The sequence below is a fragment of the Chaetomium strumarium genome (genome assembly GCF_033439665.1).
Source record: "Chaetomium strumarium strain CBS 333.67 chromosome Unknown B0T15scaffold_2, whole genome shotgun sequence".
NCBI classification, from domain to species: domain Eukaryota; kingdom Fungi; phylum Ascomycota; class Sordariomycetes; order Sordariales; family Chaetomiaceae; genus Chaetomium; species Chaetomium strumarium.
The window spans coordinates 3,503,973-3,528,694 of record NW_026944430.1 but is presented as its reverse complement, the minus strand read 5'-3'; the positions used below and the strand labels follow the sequence as shown (position 1 = coordinate 3,528,694).

At 56.1% G+C, this 24,722-nt stretch overlaps 8 protein-coding genes across 8 annotated transcripts; 2 read left to right on the top strand and 6 right to left on the bottom strand.

The window, feature by feature from the left end:
• Positions 1 to 24: 24 nt before the first annotated feature.
• On the bottom strand, positions 25 to 3,031 carry B0T15DRAFT_509254 (Las1-like-domain-containing protein; the record flags this gene model as incomplete). Its single annotated transcript, XM_062867771.1, has 12 exons — positions 25 to 111; positions 165 to 326; positions 379 to 470; positions 536 to 746; positions 798 to 831; positions 895 to 966; positions 1,027 to 1,114; positions 1,170 to 1,233; positions 1,274 to 1,313; positions 1,586 to 1,593; positions 1,646 to 2,375; positions 2,601 to 3,031. 12 exons carry the CDS (start codon positions 3,029 to 3,031, stop codon positions 25 to 27), a joined length of 2,019 nt encoding a protein of 672 aa, XP_062724621.1.
• Positions 3,032 to 3,258: 227 nt separating this feature from the next.
• B0T15DRAFT_525467 (Saccharopine dehydrogenase) lies at positions 3,259 to 5,837 on the bottom strand. Its single transcript, XM_062868846.1, has 4 exons — positions 5,333 to 5,837; positions 5,151 to 5,233; positions 4,763 to 5,065; positions 3,259 to 4,701 (listed from the first exon to the last, which is right to left on the bottom strand). Exons 1-4 carry the CDS (start codon positions 5,344 to 5,346, stop codon positions 3,755 to 3,757), a joined length of 1,347 nt encoding a protein of 448 aa, XP_062724620.1. The 5' UTR covers positions 5,347 to 5,837; the 3' UTR covers positions 3,259 to 3,754.
• A 44-nt stretch (positions 5,838 to 5,881) lies between these two features.
• Positions 5,882 to 7,895, bottom strand: B0T15DRAFT_120529 (uncharacterized protein). Its single transcript, XM_062861618.1, has 2 exons — positions 7,650 to 7,895; positions 5,882 to 7,432 (listed from the first exon to the last, which is right to left on the bottom strand). The coding sequence occupies exon 2, from the start codon at positions 7,401 to 7,403 to the stop codon at positions 6,252 to 6,254; it is 1,152 nt and encodes a 383-aa protein (XP_062724619.1). The 5' UTR covers positions 7,404 to 7,432; positions 7,650 to 7,895; the 3' UTR covers positions 5,882 to 6,251.
• A 6,339-nt stretch (positions 7,896 to 14,234) lies between these two features.
• On the bottom strand, positions 14,235 to 15,039 carry B0T15DRAFT_491387 (uncharacterized protein; the record flags this gene model as incomplete). The annotated part of the gene is made up of 3 exons (XM_062866771.1): positions 14,235 to 14,297; positions 14,369 to 14,527; positions 14,602 to 15,039. 3 exons carry the CDS (start codon positions 15,037 to 15,039, stop codon positions 14,235 to 14,237), a joined length of 660 nt encoding a protein of 219 aa, XP_062724618.1.
• An 846-nt stretch (positions 15,040 to 15,885) lies between these two features.
• Positions 15,886 to 18,111, top strand: B0T15DRAFT_120299 (ATP-NAD kinase-like domain-containing protein). The gene is made up of 3 exons (XM_062861617.1): positions 15,886 to 16,065; positions 16,125 to 17,499; positions 17,569 to 18,111. Exons 1-3 carry the CDS (start codon positions 15,982 to 15,984, stop codon positions 18,012 to 18,014), a joined length of 1,905 nt encoding a protein of 634 aa, XP_062724617.1. The 5' UTR covers positions 15,886 to 15,981; the 3' UTR covers positions 18,015 to 18,111.
• A 1,103-nt stretch (positions 18,112 to 19,214) lies between these two features.
• Positions 19,215 to 20,654, bottom strand: B0T15DRAFT_120162 (uncharacterized protein). Its single transcript, XM_062861616.1, has 4 exons — positions 20,436 to 20,654; positions 20,104 to 20,372; positions 19,813 to 20,035; positions 19,215 to 19,664 (listed from the first exon to the last, which is right to left on the bottom strand). Exons 1-4 carry the CDS (start codon positions 20,527 to 20,529, stop codon positions 19,303 to 19,305), a joined length of 948 nt encoding a protein of 315 aa, XP_062724616.1. The 5' UTR covers positions 20,530 to 20,654; the 3' UTR covers positions 19,215 to 19,302.
• On the bottom strand, positions 20,240 to 21,208 carry B0T15DRAFT_525433 (uncharacterized protein). The gene is made up of 3 exons (XM_062868845.1): positions 20,436 to 21,208; positions 20,349 to 20,372; positions 20,240 to 20,285 (listed from the first exon to the last, which is right to left on the bottom strand). The coding sequence occupies exon 1, from the start codon at positions 21,112 to 21,114 to the stop codon at positions 20,572 to 20,574; it is 543 nt and encodes a 180-aa protein (XP_062724615.1). The 5' UTR covers positions 21,115 to 21,208; the 3' UTR covers positions 20,240 to 20,285; positions 20,349 to 20,372; positions 20,436 to 20,571.
• A 1,799-nt stretch (positions 21,209 to 23,007) lies between these two features.
• B0T15DRAFT_491384 (P-loop containing nucleoside triphosphate hydrolase protein) lies at positions 23,008 to 24,472 on the top strand (the record flags this gene model as incomplete). Its single annotated transcript, XM_062866770.1, has 3 exons — positions 23,008 to 23,176; positions 23,233 to 23,261; positions 23,339 to 24,472. 3 exons carry the CDS (start codon positions 23,008 to 23,010, stop codon positions 24,470 to 24,472), a joined length of 1,332 nt encoding a protein of 443 aa, XP_062724614.1.
• Positions 24,473 to 24,722: the final 250 nt, after the last annotated feature.

Below are 24,722 nucleotides of genomic sequence, written 5' to 3'. Positions count from 1 at the left end.
CTGGCCAGATGCACGATGACCGACTCACTTGAAGTTATTCTTCATCTCGCGTAATTTGGTCATGATCGCAACAGGGTCAGTTTCGCCCGTTGCCTTCTGGATTTCCGGGTCCTTGATCCCACGTGTCAGCGCGGCGACATGCAGCAGTCCGCTGGGCTCCTTACCTGAGGCCTCATAAACACATTGTGCTGCTTCTCGTCACCGATGGTGAACTTGCCCTGCGTCTCCTTGTTGTCATTGGCAAAGGCCTCCAGGGCCTTGACAGGCTCGCTCGGGAGGACCGAAAGAGCGAACTTGGCGTTGGACTTGGTGTACTCATGGCCGGGCTATGAAGGATCAGCATGAATGTCCACCAACAGAGGACAATTTTACACTTACAAAGACCCTAGTGTCGTCGGGGAGAGAGCCCAATGTCACGTTCAGTGCCTTGTGCATCTCCTCGCCGGTTCCTTCAAAGAACTTCCCACAGCCTGAGTCAACACCGTTAGAGATAGCTCCGACGGCTGTTTCCCAGGTATGACCAGGAGCAACACACCTCCGTGGAACAGAGTATCCCCGGTGAACACAACCTTGTCATTGCCGTCCTGCATGAAGAAGCAAATGCTGTCCTGGGTGTGGCACGGGGTGTGTAGCGCCTTGACAGCAATACTGCCGATGTTGAACGTCTCGCCATGTTTCGGTGTCTTGGTCACCTTCTGGCAGTCCTTCCCGCCAATCACCTCAAGAGATTGACCGAGCTCCGTGAGCTGCAGACGTCAGAAACACAGTCATTTGACTTGTGGCCAGAGAGTACTCACGAGCTCTGCATTTCCGCCGGCATGGTCCCAGTGACTTGCAGCTGTCAGACTTCGACTCCCGTGCTCCCGCGGGTTGTCTCGAGACTAGGATACTCACTGGTGGGTGTTGACAATGGCAGTGAGCTTGATTGATCCATCTTGTATGCCCTTCTTCAGCACAGGGGCGACCCTAAATGCTGAGTGAGCTTCTGCTTCCCTTCAGGACTCGGCGGTCGCCCGAATCACTCACTCCGCCGGGTGGGCCGGGTCAACGATCACAGCTTCTTTGGTTTTGTCATCAACAACCAGGTAGGCATAGTTGTCGCTCTTCCCCGCCCCTTGAATTGCAAGTGTCAGTTCGGCTTTCCCGAGCCGACCGCCAGCAGCACTTACACATAGGAATCGACTGGATATGCATTGTGCGAGCAGTAGCCGGCTGGAAACCAGCGATCAGTGGCTGGATGAGTAGAAGCAGACGAGATGCGGAGACAGCTTACAGTCGCGGTTAACGGGTGAATTCGTGACGGGAAAAGACGCCTTGCAGCAGTGAAGGCATTCATTGACGCAGAAATGACAAATCCGTGGAGTACGCTCGAACGACCACTATGGTATCATCGAATCCGGGTCATGATAACCGTAGTAGATGCATTATTAGTAGATACATGTCCGGGCCGTCGGGGGATGGGATGACGTTATCATTGGCCAGAGCTCCTCGCAGCATTCCATCCCAATCCATCATGCTACCCAGTAAAGCCGATCCGCACAAGCAGTCACATGACCACCCTATCATCTACTAGTACCTATCTTACCTTAGGTACTACCATGCAGGAGCAGAAGTAGGTGCACTTAGATTACGCTCCTCTCTATACCACCCCAATAGGTTTCGGCACCCATGCCTCCTCCTCGTACAGCGTCCAAGCCGGGGCGTCCTCGGCCACGTCGACCTCCATCTCCATCTGCTGGTTCCGGCCCTCGAGCGGCCTCGAATCTTCCATTTCCCTCACCTTCTCCCACGCCTTGCCCAATTCCGTCCTGACCAGCTCAATATCCCTTGGCGGCTCCTTCGTAGGCTCCTTGTCATCAACATCCTCCTGCATCCGCTCCGGATCGTCTCTACCCCCATCCTCTAGAATCTCCCTCGCAAGCGCCACCGCACGACGGAGCACCGTACTATCCCTTGTAGTCCCGGATACAGAGTCCACCGCGGCCAGCACCATCGCCTCGTCATATTCCCTCATTATCTTCCTCCTTAACGCAGCCTGCTCCTCTTCCCCGCCAGAAAGATACCGCATCACCATCTCTCTAAGTTCGCCTCCCTCCCTCGAGTCCTCCTTCTCGCTAGCACCATGGGCCTTGCTGTTGCCCGCTCCTTTCTCGGCAGGCTGGGGAAATTCCAGATGTCGCCAGTAATACTCCCAGATCCAGTCCAGCGCCTTGCGCGCCGCCTCCCGCAGCCTCGTCAGCGACGGCAGCTGCTCGTGGGTGGCTTGGTGGCGGAGTTCGACGAAAGTCGCGGGCAGCCCCACGCTCTTCGCAACGTCGTACATAGACATCTTGCGCTGTTTGTCCTGATGCGAGTCTAGGAGGCCTGTTACGAAGCTGGTTGGAACCAGAGTGTTAGTTCTCGCAGGGGGGGGGGGCTGTTGACAACAACCACGAAAGGGCGGAGCAAATCTGATGATGTAGCGAGGGACCGATCGGGGGAGAAAAGGGCATTGCATCTTCCTTCCCTTTTCTCATCTTAGACCCCCTCAGTCGCCCTCGCCATCACCAGGGAGAGCCACTGATGAAGAAGAAGATGATAAGGAGAAAATAAAAACTCACCGACTAAACGCAGCCGAGTACGCCGCGCGGACAGCATACCCCCTGGAAGCCCTCGCCGACCCGTCGTCACCACCCTGGAGGATCCCCTCATCGCTCAGGATGGCAGCCGTCAACAGCGCCGTCGACTCGACCATGTGCGGACACCCGCCGCGCTGCATCCACATGGAGACGCGCGCTACCGCTTTCTGCTTCCCATCTTGCTCTGGATGCGATGCTGATCCCGACTCTGATGCGATCTCGTTGTTCTTAGAACTGTAAGCGCTGGAGGTTCTGTTTCCCTTGGTGGGCCGAGGATTCTGCGCTGGAGTTTGTTGTTGTTGCTGTTGTTGATGTTGTTGATGTTGGTGGTAGTGATTCTCAGGGTAAAACTGCCTTCGTACCGCGAGCAGTTCGCGCCGGTCCCGCCAGGGGGTGAAGATGTATTGCACCATTGATTCAGTCTAAGGACACATGTAGAGCATTTATATGGCCCAGCTGATGGGATTATAGGTGAATCTGCTTTGGGTTTACGTCGGTGTGCCGAAGTTCTGCGGCCCTGGTAAGGTAAGTTCATAAAAAGGTTTTTGATGGTTCTTACTGTCAGTACACCATCGCGCATGGTCAGTGCGCCACTACATAATTCCGGGTTTGGCTTCCCGAACTGTTAGTCAGTTAGCAGACGGCCTCCTCCTCTACACCAGGCAATTCTTGCATTTGAAGTCAAGCGTACTCCCACCGCGCAACTTCGTCTCATCCTCTCAGAAATCCTTCAATGGAGCTATCAGACTACAAGCTTGGGACTGTGTGAGAGACTCAACAGAACCTTTCCGGAGAACCCTTCCTGTTTTGCCAGATTCATCTAGGTTAGAACCTAGGTAACTATTACTCCGTACTTTCGCTACATCCCTCTCACCTATTGAACCCACCAGAGAGCCGAGGGAAGTAAGACGGACGCCAGGCAATAACGTAGTCGTGAGATCGAGGGGAACAATCTGATGGTGGTCAGTGTGAATTGCGCAGGCATATGGTGAGCAATATGCGGGTGGGATGCGAGTACGCCCTTGGCCGGAGGCAAGCATAGACAATACAGAGAGGTATGCGGATTTCATTTTTTTTTCTCTATCCTCAATCCATGCATTTTGAGATCCGATTAACCCACAGAGACGGTCATCTGCTCACGAGAGGGTTTTCTCCACCATCGTGATGCCGTATTTCTCGTGCAGTTCCTTCATCAGCGGCTCGGTAAGCTTGGTGCTCATGGGGGCTAGGACGCCCTTGTCGGCGATCTGCCCGCTGAGCACCTGCTTGACGGCCACAGCGCACGGCACGCCGACCAACTTGGCCATGGCCGAGTAGCCCTTGGGGTCGCCGTACTCGCAGAGTGTCGAGGTGCGGGTCTCGCGCGAGCCGTCCTTGTGCTCGATCTCGAACTTGTGCTGCAACATGACGAGGTCGCGCTCACCCTCCTCATACTGCATCTTGCGCTCCAGCGTCGCGCACAGCGTGTCGAGCGGGTTGCCCTTGGGAGTGATGGCCTCATCGGAGAACAGGCCGATCCAGCGGAGGCCGGACAGGATGCGCTTCTGGTCCTCTTCCGACTCGAAGGTCGCCTTGGACAGGATGGTCGATTCGAGGTCGGCAGCGGATGAAGACGGCGCGCCGACGATGGCCTGTGTGGCTTCCTTCCACGGTACGGGGCGCGACAGCACGTCGAGCGGGGCGTCCTCGAGGAAGCCGATGTCGACGAGCACCTTGATGAACTGCGGGAAGCCCTGGTAGCGCAGAGTGCCGCGGATGACGGTCTGCGCCTCGGGGATGCTGTACCGCTCCTTGTACGCGGTCGAGTCGCGGTTCGGATAGGCGACGAAGGCAAAGCCGGGGTAGATGAAGTACGGCTTGGCCGTCTTCATCAGGTCTTTGCCGGCAACCTCAACGACTGAGCCGTCCTGCCACCACTTGCCGGCATTGCGCAGCGCGAGCAGCACGCCGCGCGACGACCATGAGAACTTGTAGCCGAGCGGGTTGTCCGAGTCCTCCGGGGCGGGCAGGCCGCCGCAGTAGGACAGGAAGCTGAGGATCTTGCCGCCGGCCCGGTGGACCTCGTCAATGGTCTTGATAGCGTCTAGGCAGGGCCGGTCAGTCCCGTGTGCTCGATTCATGCTCGTTTCGCATTGTCCACTTACAGAGGTGGTCGATGCCAGGGTCCAGGCCGATCTCGTTCATGACGGTGATCCCGGCGGCCTTGGCCTCGGCATCGAGCTCGAGCATTGCCGGCGACACATAGCTTGTCGTGACGACATGCTTCTTGGTGCGGATGGCCGACTTGATGACGGCGGCGTGGAAGGTGTAGGGGATCAGGCTGATGACCAGGTCGTGCTTGGCCACTTCGGCGTCCAGCGCCTTCTCGTCGGTCACGTCGAGCGAGATGGGGTGCGCATTCTGGACGCCCTTGGAAAGCTGCTGGGCGCTGGCCAGGGTGCGGCAGGCTGTTGGGTCACAACGGGGTCAACGGTCAACTGGGGTCCTTTCACGGTGATGTGGGCTGGTGGTGGTGGTGGTGCCCGAGCATACCAACTGTAACGGGGATGCCAGCCTCGCTGAGGATGTCGAGAGTGGGCCGCGTCACGAAGCCCGCGCCGAGCATAAGCACCTTGCTAAAGGCGGAACGTCCAGTGTCAGCCTCTGCCCGGAAGTGCCCCTGGTTGGGGTGGTGCCACTACGGTTTGGAATGTGGTGATGGTGGGGCTGTTTACTGTTGAGAGGCCATCTTGGGCAGACAACTGAATTCAGTGCTCGTTCTCGCAAGCGACTGTGTGACTAGCTGAAGTGGTTGCGAGATTCTCCCGTAAAGTCCTGCTCCGGCCTGGAAAGATCAAGTCAATCAATCACTTAGGTTATTTTTCTCGATGAGCGGGTTTACCGGTTGACTCATTTTGCACCCCGCTACTTTCGAGTCTTCCCGCAAAGTGTTCCGATAACGGCCTAAAGATGCTAGTTATCAAAATTCATGAGGGGCACGAGGGGTTTAGCGGGGCAGGGAATTCGGCGTTGAGTCGGTGGGTTCCGGCCGACTTAGCCTGAGCTTTAAAACTCTCTTCAAGTTGTCACGGTCTTATGGAACGCCAGTGTCAATAAGCTGAGGGGCTCAACCGCAATCATTCGCTTGTTTGGGGAAGGTACCACCAATATGCATGCAAGTAGCCAATTTGCTCTTACGTCAGGCGGGGGAAGCATCCTCGTGAGGTTGCTGAACGGTACTTAGGTCACATTCAACAATTAAGACTTCTACTACGCTACATCACACCATGTTGTGTTCCTCGGACCCTGTCCTGCCCCCTTTTGGGTTGTGAAACCCACATGCTTCCGCGATAAGCGTTGGATTACTGTCTCTTCTCATCTCAGGGCTTTGCCTGAGAGATGCCAACATACCCAGCCGTCCCTTCCACCCAGTCAGTTAAAATACCTGTAATCACCCGTTACCCGTAGCCGTAACCATAGCCGTGACCCCTGTTTCCGTTGTCCCCGCCATGTTCCTGGATGCATATCCGTGACCTGTCCTGTACCTGTAAACGCCTTCGCTGACCATGCATGGGAAACGTAAGCCATCCTGAGTGGAGAGGGCAAGCAAAGGAAGAAATTGAATCCAGCATATCCGCCCGTCCATTACACAGATCACGCCTCCTCCTGGCCCTCCCCATCGTCCTCGCCATCCTCTTCATCCTCACTGGCAGGTGGCTCCCAAGCGTCCTCGAGCTTAAGGCCCAGCCCCTCGCCCGAGTCGGTTTCCTCCTTCGGATCCACTGCGCTGCCCAGCAGCGAGAGGACAACCGACTGGTGGAGTGAGGGAGCCCGGCGATGGTCTGGTTCGTCGTAGAGGCCCATGCCGTAGAGGATCTCGCCTTCAGATTCTTCGTCGTTCTCGTCGCTGCGGATGAGCGGCTCGAACGATTGACGGCTGCTGATCGCAGCGCTCTGCTTCGTCGGCTGTTGTGGTAGTGCTGCTCTCGCCTCACCCGCCGCTTGGTTTAGCATCAGGCTGCACGCGAAGTCCTCCGGTGTGGGAGGCGCAGTGTGCCGGCTCAGCATCGACGTATTGGCGGGGCACGGCTCCCAGGCAAACGAGGCACTTCCTGCCTGAGGGGGAGGTAGGTAGGGGATTTCCGAGAGAGCACCAGCCGACGGGTAGTCGGAGCAGACGGCGGGAGGGTAGGTAGGGCCTTGCTGCTGCTGCTGCTGGGAGGACAAGTTCGAGTACGGCAGCGACAGCGGCGAGAAGGATTCTGCGGGCGACGTGTACCCCGAGTACACCGTTGGCGTAGGGGGCATTTGCTGCAACGCCGCCAGCATCTCGGCATCGCTGTACGCCGGAAACTGGTAGAGTACGTTGCCGCTGCTGTCATGTTGAGGGAAAGGCGTCTGCTGCGCGTATTGTGATGACGGATGCCAGCTGAGGGGCCGCGCCGGTCTGCTTTCCCGCCCATAGAAGAACTCGCTTGGCGCTTCTGAGGCCGGAGTCGGTAAGTAGGCCTGACCCGTCACCGGAGACTGCGTCTGAAGCTTGCCCTGGAACCCATCGCCGATCAACGTCCTCCTCCTCGACTGAAATGCTGATGTTCTAGGGCTGCTGTTCGCACTGCCCGGCTTGGATATCCTCATCGGGTTTCCTCCTCGTGGTTGTCCGTTGCACGCTCTCGAGTGCCGCCTCGTATTCACAGTGAGTTGTCTTGACAGTTCGTTGAGCATCGTGTCTACCGTGTAGGTACCGCTAGACACAGGGTCATGAGCGGCACCAGTATTGTTGGTGCCGTAGAGAGAAGGCAACATGTTTGATGGCACCTCAACAAGCGCTATTGCTGAGACATGGAAAGGTAAGAATGCAAGAAGGCAGTGAGAGAGGGCTCAGACTTCTGCCAGCCGGTGGGTGATGGGATATATTGTTGGTATCAAGCCGGACTTGGGTTGATAGAGACGGGCTGCCGTTGGCAAATATGTAGGAGGGGGAAGTCCGCGAGAAGAATGGGACACCAGGATCTTGTGAAGAAGGAAAAGGAAGAGTGGGATCCCACATACACTAGCAAACATGTCAACGCAGTCTCCCTGGCCGTGTTTGGCGTGGAAAGGCAATAATACACTCATACGAGTGACAAGGAGCCTTTTAGTGTCACTTTGGCATGCCAGGAGCGAGGCGAGGTGTCAATGGATCGTTGTTCCATGAACCCGGGCCTTCGATGTCTGCGTCATGCTGTGTACATATGTACATAGTGTAGGTGCTTGCAGGGAATGGTCTAGCAGCCAGACCCTTGCAAGAAAGGGTCTGATGAAAGGGTCAGGTCTACATCACCCCGTCTTCGCCGTCGAGCGTACAAACAAGGTTGCATCTGCACTTTTTGCTGGAATGCCCAAGACGGGCATGGATGGGTGAGAGTAGCGTTGCTGGATGGGAAAGGAGGTCTGTGACAAGGCCAGGGTGGAAAACCAACCGAATTCCTTTCCAGGTGGGCCTCCTGTGGTTCGCTGCGAATAACAGGTGTAACTTGACACTACTGTAACTAACTTAACGTTAGCGTGATATCGCCGTGAAGGATCATTGCCTATAAGGTACGGATCCGTCTGTACAGTACGTAGGTAACGGGGTACCACAGTAGGCGGTCAAGCGGCAAGGCCGTTTGAAAGCCAAGCCGGCTCCCTGTCGTCAGGGTCAAGGTCGGCCATGGTCGCGAAACGGTATGACCTCCGCCTGCCCCCAGCCAGGTTACGCTGCGACAACGCCTGCGCGGCCATGACCTTCCATTACGGATACCTACATAGTTACTCAAGCCCAATCGCAGCACAGCAAAGCGGAGCTCTGGCGAATACAAAGATGCCGATCTACCCTCACCTCGTGGCGGGCGGCTAGGTACTCACAGCTCACACATGAGAGACGAGGTATGTACCTTACATGCTTACATACTAGTATGTCGAAGACAACTGTTGTTGATAGGAATGTAGGTATTGTAAATAAACATGCAGGTGTATTAATACGTAGTACCTAGCAATGATAACTCTCAAGATGGTTGCAAGGTGGGAATTTGTCCATGCCCTCAGACCATGCGGGCTGTCAGCCCCCTGCATATCAATGATGTACACACATGTATAGAGTGCCTCTGCGGTAGGTACGTACTCCGTGGAAGGCAACTTCTCGACTTTCTGCGGGGTCATGTCCGGCAGGGGCTGCAGAGCTGAGTTGCAGCCTAGTACAGACACTCTGGCGTGTGCCGCCGAGGCCGAAGGGCGAGCGGAAGGCTAGCGTTAACTCGACGTTTGATTGGATGGCGCATAGGAAGTGCGACACTAGGCCAAACTACTGGGGTGTCTGGATCGATGGACAGATCTGTTTGGCACACCACGATTTTTTACCTTGCAGGTCATTAGCGACGATGGAAGCGGCCAGAGCACGTCCATCGTCCGGCAAGATGGGTCGTGCCTCTGTCCACGTCCCTCCTTATTCCGTGCCTATTGGTACAGTACAGTACCGTACTACTAAACTATCTGCATGAGACACTGCTACGTACGACGCATTGAAGTCTCCACGTAAGGGACCTGTCTCCCAAAGATTTTCACCATCTCGGTACCTTTGCACACTGCTACACAAGATGTCAGACATATATAGTCTTGTTCTCGCTTGACATCCCGTTCGGTTTGCTGCCCACTTGTAGTCGCTTGTAGCAACTGAAGCCTGACAGTCGCTGGGTTCGGCCGCGACATGCATATCGCCCTTGTTAGCCTCTCCCCTAAAAAGGACGGAGGCAAGATCTAAGCATTGTGCTGTGTGGCCATGTCTCGATCATTCTGCTCAGGCGGAGCCTCGGCAGACGTGAAATTGCTGGTATTGTGGTTATGTCGAGATGAACACTAACTACCTGGTATCAGACATCTGTGTGGGTTCGCTGGGAGATGACTCGGAGCAAGTGAAATCACAGTGATGTGCCACAGCGATCTCTCGAACTGGCTGAGACTGGGTCCTGCGTTGGCGGATACTGCGCCACCTCGCTCCGGCTCCTCTGATCGGCTTTGCAGTGCTCTTCTTGTCGTATGTGGACTGCGGTGTTTTCCTTTCACTTTGCCGTTGTCCGGTTGTACTGTATGGAGTACATACCACAGTGATGAAAAGGGCGTTTGGTCAGACGACGGAAATTTTAAGAAGTGACCACCTCAGGAATCTACATAGCTACGGTAGTTGGGACCTCCAAGAGTGATCGCAGACCCTGTCTCACAGTGAAAAAATACCGTAATTAAGACTAGGTTGCCAAAGCTAGGTACATACATGCATACTGCCTGGCGCCCATTTTTCCACCCGCTTCCATGTCTAGAACAGTCATGGGTTGAAATAGCGCGAAATAGTTGTAAAGCATTTCGAGTTCAGCGCGCTGCATTGGGCAGCCCTGGAGAGCCTGAGGCCCGCACCCCGCACGGTCAACATAGCTGTGCTGGGTCGTGTCTGCAACTCATGGTACCCCACATGACAGCCCAGATCCATCATCTGATCGTGACCCAGGCTTTCCCCACGCCTTGTTCCGCTGGTAAATACGGGTACAGATAACTATGTCAATATCCGAGTTAAGAGATCTCATTGGCGGTTCAATTGAAGTCCAAAGCCGGAGTATCCACAGATGGCGGATACTTCACAAGACAACCACTAGACTTACAGAGTACACATTCTACTACGACGGGCACTTACTTGAAAACTGCAGCGATGGCGTAAACTATACCCTCTGTTACAACAAGACCTGCTGAAGGCGTTCTGAGGTCTATCTTGTCATCCATACGCTTGTCGACGCAAAGCGGTAACATTACTACAATAACTAGAAGGTTATGCTGCTTTTCCGCTCGGTCTACCGGCGGAGCACAGTTCTCCGTTGTATTGTACACACATATAATGCATAATACTAGTACCGCGTAACCCTTATACATAGGGGACTCCAAAACCCTGGTCCAAGAACCCCACCGTCAAGCGCATCAACGACCATGTGAAGGAGCCCGCCGAGACTTCCAGGCTGACATGCCGGCGACTGCCAAGGACACTTCTCTAGCTAGTGCGAGGTGCGGCCTGGACTATTTTCGGTTTTTGCGGCTCCTTGACTGTGAATGCATGTTGAAATCACATCCAGCACCTTGTTGTGGCCCGCTTGATGAATGTGATCTACTACATGGTAGAGTACCTACCGCCGCCCGAGTATGTACATCGATTATCATTGAAAAATCAACCCTCCCTGATTCTCAGAACCGCGCCATCCTATTTCGCAAACAGGGGGAACTTTGACCTTGAGGTTCAAGCTAGGACCGACACCACCATCAACCGCATCGACGGAAGGACATGTCTAGCGTTGAGCATGCTTATGCTATTTCGCCGCCATCTCAGCCGCCGATTGCAGACTACTGTACACTACCGTGTATTCGAAGGATCAACGAAACCACGGCCCACTTCAAGTTGACCGAAGCCCGGTAAACCAACCTACCCCAGTACAGTACAAGTCGGGGCGAGTCGTGCTGGCTGCGCAGGACTCCGGATACCCACAGCAGTGCATGATTCTCTTCTAGTGGTTCTTGCGACTTCATGATGCTATCCGTCTGCGCTGCTCCATTGAGAGCTGTCATGGTGCAACCGAGGAGTCAAGCTAACTATCCTGAAACGGTAGGCGCGCAACTCACCTTCCAGGTTTGCGGCTTTGCAACGGAATCCCATAGAATCACCGGAGGAGACGGTTTTATTTTGCATCACATCAAACGCCAACATGGGGACCCATGTGATTGATGACAGGATGCCAAAAGAAACTGTTGTGTTTCCGGGTGTTCGTTCCACCCAATGCAGATTGCAGCGCATGCACCCATATCGGCTACAGGACCGGGACGTTTCACAGACGCCACCGCAGCGCTAGGACGTCCATGGGCTTTCCGAATGTGAGCGTAGCAGTTTTGATCCACCATTGCCATGAACTAGCCGGCGGTTGATCTCCGGTTGTTCCGTAACCACCATCACCGAGCTGAAGTTGCCGACCGCTGACCGACGAGATGCAAGACGATGATCTTGACTCTCTATGATGTACGCACTATAAGCGAGCTACTACTAGTAACTCGGGTACCTTAGGTACCTACTTACACAGTAATCCTCTCACAGCTGGGAATGAGTGGCGCTGCGTGGCTGCATCGGTAATAAATAAACTACCTAGGCAGGTAGGTACCTAAGCACGTGCTAAGGTAGGTTATCCGGCTAGTACTATGTGCCATAGTAGTGTAAGGCGTGTGTCCGGATATGGATGTGACTTCTGGCCGAATAAGCAGCTGAGCCTGACGACTCGCGACATCAACTCAGACGGCAACCTTACTTTTTAGGCGTAGCCCGAAATTGCTAATGAGCGAATAACTTATTAGCGTGAAATAGGGCGCAAGACCCCACCATTACCATCAGAATGGAAGTTACCTTACATTCTCGTTACGTGCATACCCTAGTCCATGGCGAGGGAGGTCTGACAAGGTCGCGTAGGTACACACACAATGCACCCCTTGTTCGCTTGGTCTAAGGCCATGGGTTGCAGTGAGGTTGGTTTACACAGAAATGGAACTCATCAGCCTGGAGGCTGGAGGCGGCCTGCGGGCCGTGTGTTGGCCTTTCTCACAGCGTCAAGGTACGTACATGCATGTACATACCAGGGGGCCGAGGGAGCTTACGTGCCAATGGTGGGTCGAATCAACCTCGCCCGGGGCCTGCGATGCGACACAGTTCTGACCTGCTGAGCGGGATTGGAATTGGGAGAAGCCGGTGCCTTAACAAGTGGAAGGCCGGTTCAGCAAAAGGCGCCTGCGGGATGTGGATGTGGGTCCATAGGGATGGCAGGTAGTGTAAAAGGAGGGAAGAGAAGGAGAAGGCGAAGAAGGGATGCTCCGCAGACGAGCCCAGTTCCGAAGGGCGCCCGTCGTACGTCTGGCATCCATCGCCAGAACAGCCGATGATCCGCTCCCCATTCATGGCTTGCGCCCCCGTTCATCAACTTGCTCACGCATCCACACAGGCTCCCCGGGCGTGGCACAGGGAAGGCCTCCGTTCCATTCTCGGGATGCATCGCAGTTGTTCCATCACTTCATTTCACCGAGATGGTTGGACTCCGCCGATCCCGCAGTGCCTCTGCCACCAACACCGTCGCTCTCACACACACACAACAGTCTCTCTTCCGGTTGCTCGCCGCCGTGGTTCCCGCCTTTCACAGTGTTGCAGTTAGTGCAGTCTGCCGCCCTGCAACAATGTGGTTGCCTCGCGTCGACGGTGCACCGCGCCATCACTTGATTCTCCCTCTTGCACTTGCGGATAACTTACGGTGCGTCCGACAAACATAGAGACAACTCACACACATCGCACAGCTGGCGTGTCGATTTTGGCTGCTTGTTGAGTGAGCATGGGCTTCGCCTGTTGTCTGAGCTCCACAGGCTGAAAACTCTTTGCCCGCCTGTACGACTGGGCCGATGAGGCCGAAGGAATGTGTGTGTTTTCGCTTGTCGAGCTTGTCTCTTGTCATATCGAATCGTCGTCCCTGAATGAGAGACGGTTCGTTTTCATGCAGGGTGTGTGGCTCTAACTTCATGGGCCTGTCGACCCCATGCACTAGTAGGAATCACATCCACTATTGCCCCCCCCGCCGAACGCACCGCCGTATTCACCGCTCCTTTTCCGCCGTACAACAGGAACGGGTGGGCGTTCGAAACACGCGGTCGACGGGTTCGCATGTTCCTGACATCCCCTCCGAGGCGGGTTACCTTCGGCCATATCTCCCCTCGGTCGGCGCCTGGGCGGGTGTCTTGCGTTCTGGACCTCCTTGCTCTGCGCTGGAACCCCGCCCCATGGCGGGGATGATTTCCGGACAACCTGAGTTGATCACGAGAGTCATCAAATTCCCCTTTTCCGCTTTCCACAGGCTCACAGAGCACATACCCCCGCCACGCTGCCCGATTCCGAGACTTGGCCTGAGCTCCCATGCCTTGCGCCGTCCAAAAATGCGGACGGAATTGGAACTTTCCACGTCATCGTTACGAGGGCACCGCCAAAAAAGCTACCCACCAGCATGAAGCGCACGACAGGCTGCAGCAGGGCTATGGTACCAGTCCTGCAAAACCCTCCCTCCGGACTTTCTTGGTGGCCAATCCCACCGCAAACGCCAACTTTGCCTCACTGCTCCAGGCGTCAACATGCAACCCATACAGCATCGCCGCGATAAAAGTGTCCCCCGCGCCGATAGTGCTGGAGCCATTCGACACACCGTTAGCACAACAGATCAGTGGCACCGTACGGTACAAGGCGACGACCCGGACGGGACCCAAGTGCGGATGCGGCGGCGACGGTTCGGTGCTGCAGCTCTTCACACTTTGCACTTCGTCTCACCTGCAGCGATACGCGGTACGCGACTCATCCCACTAGGACGAGCCGGTGGAGGGGAGGATGGCCACTCACTCGACCACTGAGATCCTGTCTCCAGACAGCGTTGCACGATGATGAATGTACTCGCGAGTAGGAAGCAGGAGAGCCCCAGCTCCCTGTTCTCCCCATGTGCACAGCATGAGGGAGCTTTTACACCGTCAGTACTACGATGTTCCCAACAGCCACAACAGGCTCCAGAGTGCAGGTAAGACTCACGCCCTGGACGATGTTGCCTCGGCTTCCAGACAAGCCTGCGGACTGGTGTACCCCCGGCTCTGGTTGGTGGTTTAGTCTCCAAACTTGCGACCCGTCTCGGACGCTGGAGGAGATGTCGTGGCCGACTTACCTCGGCCCAGCTTTTTGAGTAGAAGATTACATCAGCCTCAGCTGCAAGCTCGATCAGACCCTCCCGGTCCGGCTTCTCGACTTCAACGCTGATGGTGCTCTCCGGCACGAGCTGACCGAGGTACCGGATGCATCGGAGTGTTGTCTCCGGAATTCGGCCCTGGGACAAAGTCAGTGATGACCCGCTCCCGTGCCGCGAGACGCCGAAAGCTAAAGCAACCTGATCCTGCGCACCTCGAAATGCCACCAAAATCCTTCTCCTTCTCCGTGCTCAGCGAATGCATCGGCGATCTTCTCGAACTCTCTGACCGTCATTTCCGGCAGGCCATTGAAGTTCACAATAGTCCGGCTCCCCGTGCCACCGCTGCGAATGATGTAACTACTGGCCGGTTCCTCGTGCCCTGCTCGATAGAGACAGTGGCTGAAGTCGATGGCATTCTCGGAGCGTTCGCCAAAGGAAGACAGGATTTTGCTCGTGGCAGCGGCCTGAGCATCGGGCAGGCATGTCACCAGGTGCAGCTTGACGTTGGGCCGGTGCGGTCCAGCAGAGAGCAGCTGCGCGAGCACTTCCAGCGAGTTGGTGCAGTTCCCTCCGCGGCGCACCTGCACCGCCGTGGCCCTCAGTTTAGAGTCCTCTTCCGGGAAGTGTGGGACGCTAGGTGCATTGCTCATTTGTGTAAGATTGGTGATCGTTCCTGGGACTGCTTGACATCCCTCGCCGCCGTAGGCATGCAGGGGAAGATGACTCACGTTAGAACGGTGTCTAGGTAACACGCCCCTACGAGGATAAGGTGCTTCATCTTCCTGGTCTTCTCTTCCTCGCTGCCTCCCTGGAGACCTCGAGTATGATGAGGATTGGTCTCCCGGGCAGCTGTACCGACTTGGAGTTGTCTGCGGTGTGAGATCTACACGTTCCCCAATGCGTCGTCCCTATTATTAGCATTGCTTAGATCAGTTTCTTTTTTAGTCGCCCTATCGGCTTTCAGCTTCCCATTTGCCTTGCCCAGCTCAACTTAAAGCTCTACATACTACTAGTAGCAGATAGCAACTCGAACGATTGTAAGGCTCGAGAGACAAGCCCGCGCCTAGCGGAGATGTTAGATTCGCCGATCATGATTACTACCGGAACTGGAACCTGGTCATCCGGCATGTGTAGCTGAATGCATACCATGAATAGTCTGTTGCACGGTGCCCAAGAAGACGCGAAACAGATGGCAAGTCAGGGAAGGAGACTCTGTTCGACAGAACGACGCGAAAAACTTCGGTTGCTCTTTGAAGCCCCGGTACCGATCGCAACTAAAGTCATTGGCGAGCTTTCGGTCACGATTACCCTACCAGTGGCTACGGACCTTACTTACCTACGGATTTGCGGGGTCGAGATACAGGAACCCGATCTTATCAACAAAGACACCCCGCTATGACGCAATGCACGATGAACGCGCCCCGTCGTCTCCGACGCCGTCAGCAACCCGCAATGCTTAGTCGGAGACAATCCATCATCGTTAGCAGAATCGCGACCACTGCGCCGGGAATTGGGCGACTCTCCGACCATCAGCCCTCACCTCGAACTACCTTACTCATACACACCACGGGAAGAATTCGGAGTTGCCCACAATGAGCAACACCGGCTCTCCCAAGCGAGTCTCGTTCGAGGAACCCCCTTTGTCAGCCAGTGACGAGGACCAGGCTCCGGTCGAGGTCAGCACAGACATTGCTTCCCCTGCTATGGGAAACCCTCCACTGAATTGAAGAAAAAGGTTGTCTTTGATATGTCGAATCCCTTCCGCCGCAAGAGTTCCCTTATCGGATCCGAGTCGACCAGGCCACCACCATCAAGCCACCGCCGAACAGAATGCCTCGTCCACCAGTTTCTGGCCAGCCAGAGGCTCCAGAAACACCACATACTGCCGCACGGCCACGACGCTGACTCCAACGTCAGCCGCGTCCACCACGACGGCCCGGGCACAGCAATCTGTGAAGCGGACGATATCTCGTCCGAGGCCGGACTCGACCGCCCGCTTGATCCCAAGGGCGGTCACGGCAGTTCTGCTCGACACGGTCGAATGCCCGCGCAACACGACGGCAGCCACGAAGTGAAAGAAGAGGAAGAAGAGGAAAAAGAGCCGACCACGAGCCATCCTTGCAGCAAATTCCGACATGGCTCGCGAGCAAGGGGGAGCGAGGACGACGGAAACGAGTCCAGCAACGCCACCAGCGGCAGCGTGACTGGCCAATCCGACGAAAAGCAGTGGCGGCGCGAGATGGTCAGCGAACCGCCGACGCCGACGCCGTCGCAGCTCGATCGCCGGACGGCGTCTGACGAGGCGCCGAACAGCAGGCTGCTGACCAAGAAGCAGCTGAGCGAGATGGCGTGGGGCGTGAGGCAGCTGAGCCGGCGGCTGGGCAGCATGCGGCTCAGGTTCCGGGTCAAGACGATCTTCCTGTTGACCAAGATCTACGACCCGGATCTGGTGGGCAAGACGAGGGAGCTGTGCCGCTGGCTGCTGGACAAGGAGCGGGAGGTGCGGTATACGGTGTACGTGGACCGGGCGCTGAAGGAGAATAAGAAATTCGATGCTGCCGGGCTGGTGGAGGAGGTGCGCAAGGATTTTGTCGCGTCCGGCGAGGTCAGCGAGGAGGCGAGTTGGGATACCGGGAAGCGGTTGCGGTATTGGGATGAGGGCATGTGCAGGGCCAGACCGCACACGTTCGACTTTGTCATCACGCTCGGCGGGGATGGCACGGTGCTGTACGCCAGCTGGCTCTTCCAGCGGATTGTGCCGCCCGTGCTGAGCTTTGCGCTGGGGAGTTTGGGCTTTCTGACCAAGTTCGATTTCGAGGAGTATCAGAAGACTCTGACGAAGGCGTTCGACGAAGGGATGGCGGTCAGCTTGAGGTTGCGGTTTGAGGCGACGGTTATGCGCAGCCAGAAAACGGGATCGAAGTTGGCAGATGGGGACCACAGCGATGGGAAGCATGCCGAGGCCGACGTAGACAGTGAAGACCAAGGCCCGCCGAGGGACCTGGTCGAGGAGCTGATCGGGGAGGAAAAGGACGACGAGCGTACCCATCGGCCGGACGGCACATACGAGGTGCTGAACGAAGTGGTCCTGGATCGAGGGCCAAATCCAAGTCAGCATTCCGTTCCTAGCTCCTTACATCCTCCCCGGCGCTGCCCCGTGTGCTGACCTGGACGTTTAGCTATGTCTAGCATCGAAATCTTCGGCGACGATGAGCACTTCACCTCCGTCTCGGCCGACGGCGTCTGCGTAGGCACCCCCACCGGGTCGACAGCTTACAACCTCGCCGCCGGCGGCTCCTTGTGCCACCCGGAGAACCCGGTCATGCTCCTCACGGCCATCTGCGCTCACACGCTGTCCTTCCGGCCCGTGATTCTTCCCGACACCATGGTTCTGCGCCTCGGCGTGCCGTACGACGCACGGACGAGCTCGTGGGCCAGCTTCGACGGGAGGGAGCGGGTCGAGTTAAAGCCGGGCGACTACGTGACCGTCAGCGCGAGCAGGTATCCCTTTGCGTGCGTCCAGCCGCACGGCAGGCGCAGCGAGGACTGGATCAACAGCATCAGCGCCAAGCTGGGGTGGAATACCAGGCAGAGACAGAAGGCTTACGATCAGTGGGAGAAGTAGTACCTTGCCTTCCCCAGCGGAAATCATATCATATCCCACGCTTTCCGAGTTTATCCGTTGCAGTGATGCGTACAATATGTGCTAGCTGGTTGATGCTGGCCACGCGGTATCTTTTCGAGGAGTCTTCTAGGCGCTTGTGTGTCATGGTTGAGGGGTATACTGGATAGAACCTCAAGCAACCACCCGCACAAAGATGATCCGCTTGCTCATCTTCAGCCACCTCTTCAGTAAATATGACTGGGGCAACCAAAAACACACTAGCCGCCTGCTGACAGAGAGTCATAATGGCGTTTTACGGGGAACTGGACTACAGCAGCCTTTGTCAAGCCAATGCCGGAGGACAACGCTGGTGCCAGGCCAACGAAGGGGCTGGACGCCCGTACTGTTCGTTATTGACACCACGTTGCTGGATGAAATAGAGGTAAGGTTGCTAGGAGTGCTGGATTGGCACAAGTTGATACTGGAGCGATGGATTCTGTTCTCCAACTCCCCGGCGAATTCCGCCATTCTCCAGCAGCTGCCGCAACCACCGGCCGGTCGAACCATCAACGGGGCTCGGCCGCCGCCAGACATCGTCCCCCGTAAGGCCCCCCGGTGCCATCGCCGGCGGGCTCTCGCTGGGAAATCTAGGCGAAGGAGGGCTTACCCTCAGCAGATCGTAACAACAAGGCTACTCTACTGCTTACAGGACCCTTTCGCACAGCTAAGTCGTCTGCAAAGGATTTGATCCCGCGCGTGTCGAAATTGCAATACGCGAATTACTGCCGGCCACTTCGAGACCGGCGGAGGAATCGCCTGCTAGGATACGAGGCCGGAGCCTATTCTTATACGTCTACAACGTGCGGGTAGTATCATCGCGTTCTGGCATGGATTCTGACTTAGAGGTATTCAGCCATTATCCAGCAGATGGTAGCGTCGCGGCACTGCCCGGTCGGACAACCGCAAAAACCAATTATCTGAATCAGTGGTTCCTCTCGTACTAAGCTGAATTACCATTGCGATGAGTTCATCAGTTCTCTTTTTTGAAGCCATCATGTTGACAGCCGCCCTCGGCTGTCTGGTTGCCCTGGTTCGGAAATAGAGAGGAATGGTGTATTGTACAATACAATACATACACAACTCCAAGACAACAGGCGAATATCTTCGGACTTCCTTCGCTCCGCTCTCGTTTCAACTCGACCATGGACTCCGTATACCCATATTGCACTCATACCAACCAAACCGAAACCCAACCTTCTCACAAAACAAAGCAGACTCATAACCGACAAAACATGCTCTATGGCACACGTCACGCATCCACCTCCTCCTCGTCATCATCCAAAGACTCGACGAAAGTCATGGTCACTCCGGCTTCGGCATCCACATTCAGGTTGACCGCGTCAAAGGTGCTCTCGGCACGCTTCGAGACAGAGACAGGGACGACGGGCTCCGCGGCAGCGGCCACCTGTGCCGGTGCCGGTGCCGGAGCTGGAGCTGGGCCGGGAGCCCGGGCGGCAATGGCGGCGCTGTCCGATGGGGATCGGAGGACTTCAGGAATGCCGCGGCGCACATACATGGTCGTCACCTTCGCGCGCCGCCGGGGGGCGGTGGCGCCGGCGACGTCCCGTTTCTTGGCTTCCGCTCCTGGCTGAGCTCCTGGTTGCGCTGCTGCTGTTGTTGATCGGGAGAGGTCAGCATTCTAGGGTATTCTCTTTGATCCCTACTACTTCCAAGAAGAGACGAAGTTGAGAGAATATATGGGGATTCCGCATGCTCATAGACGACCCCCTTAAGAATTTTCAAGCCGGAGATGACATACCGGTATTGGCATTGTTGTCGACAATGATGCCGACGCCGGAGCCCTCGGCACCGGTGCCGAGCTGAACCTTGGGACCCTTCGTCAAAGCGGCCTCGGCATATTTGAGGGCCCGGTCAAAGCCGGCAATGTCCCGCTTGTCCATCTTGGGGCTCTCGTCGGCGCCGATGCGAGGTGCGATGGCCTTTGCTTTCCCCAGACCCTGGAGACCAGCTATTTGCTGGGCCTAGTGGGGTGGACCAAGGTGTATTAGTCAAGCGTCCTTGTCCTCGGCAGTCCGGACGGGGCACCAACCTGCTGGGCGAGGGCCGGATCTGTGGCTGCGTTCTCGGTCGTGTCGGGCACCGGGGTCGGGGCAGCAACAGTAGAAGCAACAGGGCCGCCGGCGGCGGCGGCGGCGACCACTTGACTCGCTCCCTCCCCGGTGTTTGCACCCGCACCCGCACCCGCACCCGCACCCGTGTTTGCTGCTGCGCCTGCGGCTGCGTTAACCGCAGCGCCTTCGAGCGCAGTGATTAAATTCGACACGTCCTGCCTACCTCCAAAGCTGATTTCACCATCACCTGTTGGTCCGTCAGCAAAACATCGAGTCTCCGAGTGGGAAGGGAATGAGGGCGGCATCGTACCGACAACGAGGGCCGGAGAGTAGGCCCCGAGGTTGATATTCAGCGGCAGTGCCGCGGCCATTCCGGCAAAAGCAACAAAGGCATACTTCACCATCTTGGGCAAAAGAGATGGATCGTGTGTGTCCGAGGGAAAGGATTAAGTAGTAATAACGTAAGGCGACCAGCGGCGACGACCAGCGAAAGAAATGAAAAATAGGGAGCACAGCAAGAGAAAGGGAACCCTCAAGATATCCGACAAAAGGACGAACGAGCACAGCTCACGAGGCAGACAGAAAAGGGAAGCGGAAACGGAGGATACTGCAGATGGTACTATATAGATCATCTGGACGACTTCGGTCCTCGAACTAATGGGAGGCATTCTCGCCTTGGAGAATGCCTGGGCCGGCCTGCTGTCGCTGGAACCGGGAGAGTGCTTGGCAAGGAGAGGGGATAGACAACGTCCATGCGCTTGAAACGGAGGTGACACTTGCCAAGTAGACTCCAAGAGCAAACGCTGGTTGATCGCGATCACGCATCCGGGTGTACTGCATACAGGAAGCACAAGCGAATGTCGTGAGGAGGTCCTAGCACACCAAACGCTGCTGCAGGCGGAGAATGAAGATAAAAGACGGGGGCGTTGGGGCCAGGAAGGTTCAGGCGAGTCAGCCGCGTAATGCAAACGCCCCGCCAAGAGCAACATCCCCGCGTAAAAGTGCCTTCAGGTTGCTTTATTGCTTCGACATACTACTACACTACAGTGTACTGCAAGCTCTTGAATTGGTCGATCACGGTTCACAATCGCACTTGAGACTGCCAAGCGTTCAATTGTTCCAAGTGGCGAAGCTTTGCCGAGGCGATTACCGATTCTGGGCAGCGCTCGGCCCCCAGACTTGACTTCGAAGATCTCTTGGCCAGCAAAGCTTGGCCAACGAGAATGGCAGGCTGGCCGAGCATGTTCAGTGCTTGACTGCTTGCAGGGGCGTGAAGCACGTCCCGGGCCTCTCAGACGTAGAAACAACTGCGGGACTGTATTCTCCCGGACCTTGTCTCAAAAAGAAGCCGCAAGGTCTAGAGCGTTGAGCTTGCCTCTGCCCCGGACTCACGGAAACACCACCGCGACGTCGAGACATCTTGGCGCTGGCGAGCCAAGGCCAGACGGGATGTGGGCGCCGTTCCAGGAGTATTCAGAGATTGGGGACAGGAGCAGTGAGGCCGGAGGTCTTCGCAAACGGCAGCCATCTGCTGCTTGTGGCCAGGCATGGCCCATTCCGAGATGTTCTTACCCGTGCAACAACATCACCCGGCCTTGGAGAGGCCATAGCCTCAACGAAGTGACGCTACCCTCCGCGCTGCATCATCGTGGTGATCCCAACCTGTTGCCTGCACTTTGCGCCCTTAGCAGTCAACAATGCTAATATCCAGCACTCAATTGACGATGTGTCTCGTAGTAGGGCGGTAAACAAATATTTCCCAGGCATCCCGTCACACTTGGCTGAACGGCTCAAACAATCTGTCCCATCCGATTAAACGCCGCAATGGTTATCGACCCGCAACGATTCGACTGGAGCTTTCTCCCAGGGAACTATCGTTTCAAGTTGCTTTTGGCATAGTGACTGATTTATCTAGGCTGGGAGTCTTCGTTTGATAGGCGCAGTAATACGCAGCGTATGTTGGTCGGGAGGGAGCTGCTCACATTCATCGAGTTCGTTTCCCGTCGCACTTTCCCTTACAAGATAAGAGACGAGGATGTGGCCCGGGATTTGGGCAACCAAGCACCGAAATGAGCAAGAGACGCCGGTCTGAGATTGACTACATTGAGATCAAGGTGCAATCGGAAATGAAATGTGAGGTAGAAAACAGCGGCTCCTCATGGATAAAAAAGGTCGTAAACGTAAGGGGCCAAACTGCTGGCTGGTACCTCGACGACGGGAGTTAAGCGAGATCGGGTGAAGCAAACGCACTTGATTCTTCAAGTGAAGGAAATGGTAGAAGGACAACGTTGTAAAAGAGAATGAGAAGAGATAAGAAGAAGAAATGAAAGATGGGAGAAAACAAAAATGAAGCCATCCTATACTGTTCAGAAGAACGAATTTTTTCCGTCTCCCACAGTCCCAAGCCCAGCCAACATCGGTGTCTGATATACTCCCGTCACCGCCTTCTACAATCTTGTCGTGAACTCAATTGCCCCGCCTGTTCGGTCATTAGCTGGATCATCATTAGATCTCATGTGCCTTCTTTTCATAGTACAAATGGGCATGTCAGATTGCAACCCCTTCAGCCATGGGTTCAGTGCATTCAGCACCTAGAGCCTACAGGATTCCCTCTGCCGAAATAGAATACCCTATCCATAATTGTGTCGTGGAACGCGTGGCATTGGGCGTGGGGCACACGAAACCACGTGAAGATTAAGTAGATACATGGACTAGCACGGTGTGCAGAGCGATCCGTGCATGGCCGCCTCGGACCCATTGCCGAACTTTTAGTTTTGAGCCAAATTTTCCACGTTGAGACGCTCCGTCACAAGCTCGACTTGTCGATTCCACATCTCCGCTCCCCTCCGCTCTTTCGGTGTTTCTGTGAGCGACTCTCCAAGATGCCTGCCTCACTAAGGACAATCGCCCCGTTCCTGCGGACGGCGCGCCTTTCCCTTCGTCAGAACCAGAGCCCTCTGGTCTCTCTGCAGCGCCAGACGAGGACACCCGTCCTGAACTTTGCCCGCACATACGCCGTCTACGAGCGGACGAAGCCTCACGTCAATATTGGTATGCACTTTGCTGCCCTCCGTCAAGGTTTTCTTCGTGCTGACTGCAGAATGCAGGCACAATTGGTCACGTCGACCACGGAAAGGTTCGCCAATGCCATCGCATGCGCTGCCTCTGCCTCTGCCTCTGCCTCTGCAACTCCACTAACCAGATCCCGTCCAGACAACCCTTTCCGCCGCTATCACCAAGAGACAGGCCGAGAAGGGCTTGGCGAACTTCCTCGACTATGGCTCCATTGACAAGGCCCCCGAGGAGCGGAAGCGTGGTATCACCATCTCGACTGCCCACATCGAGTATTCGACCGAGAACAGGCACTACTCCCACGTCGACTGCCCCGGTCACGCCGATTACATCAAGAACATGATTACTGGTGCTGCCAGCATGGACGGCGCCATCATCGTCGTGGCCGCCTCGGACGGTCAGATGCCCCAGACCCGTGAGCACTTGCTGCTGGCCCGGCAAGTCGGCGTCCAGCGCATCGTCGTCTTCGTCAACAAGGTCGACGCCCTCGAGGACCCGGAGATGCTGGAGCTCGTCGAGATGGAGATGCGCGAGCTTCTTTCTTCCTACGGCTTCGACGGTGACAACACGCCCGTCGTCCTTGGCTCTGCCCTCTGCGCCCTCGAAGGCAAGCGCCCTGAAATCGGCGAGAGCAAGATCGACGAGCTTCTGAAGGCTGTCGATGAGTGGATCCCGACCCCCGAGCGCGACACCGAGAAGCCGTTCCTCATGTCCGTTGAGGATGTCTTCTCCATTGGCGGCCGTGGTACCGTCGTTTCGGGTCGTGTCGAGCGGGGTCTCCTGAAGAAGGACTCCGATGTCGAGCTCGTCGGTAAGGGCACCGAGATCATCAAGACCAAGGTCACCGATATCGAGACTTTCAAGAAGTCCTGCGAGGAGTCTAGAGCCGGCGACAACTCGGGTCTGCTGCTCCGTGGTATCCGCCGCGAGGACGTCAGGCGTGGCATGGTGGTCGCCAAGCCTGGCTCCGTGACCGCCCACAAGAAGTTCCTCCTCTCCCTGTACGCCCTCACCAAGGAAGAAGGTGGGCGCCACACCGGTTTCCACCAGAACTATCGCCCTCAGATGTTTATCCGCTCCGCCGACGAGGCCTGCACGCTCATGTTCCCCGAGGGCACCGAGCATCCCGAAGCTAAGGTGGTTATGCCCGGTGACAACGTCGAGATGGTCGCCGAGATCCACAACCCCATCGCCATCGAGGCTGGTATGCGTGTGACTATCCGTGAGGGTGGCCGGACTGTGGCCACCGGTCTCGTTACCCGGATCATCGAGTAGAGTACCTGCGGCATTGATATACGATGTCGGTGGCACACAGGGCACAGGGTCCCTTGGGTCTATGGGAGGCGGGCAGGCGCTGGGGAGTCGAAAGAATATACTGTACAATCTATGCCATGATGTATTTCTTAACGCAACATGCTGGGGGAGCCGCCCGTATGGGATGGACCAGGGCTCACTGATCTCCCCTTCCCTTCTATAGTTGTCTAAATCTTGTAGTATAGAGACGGGATATGTAAGGCAATAATGA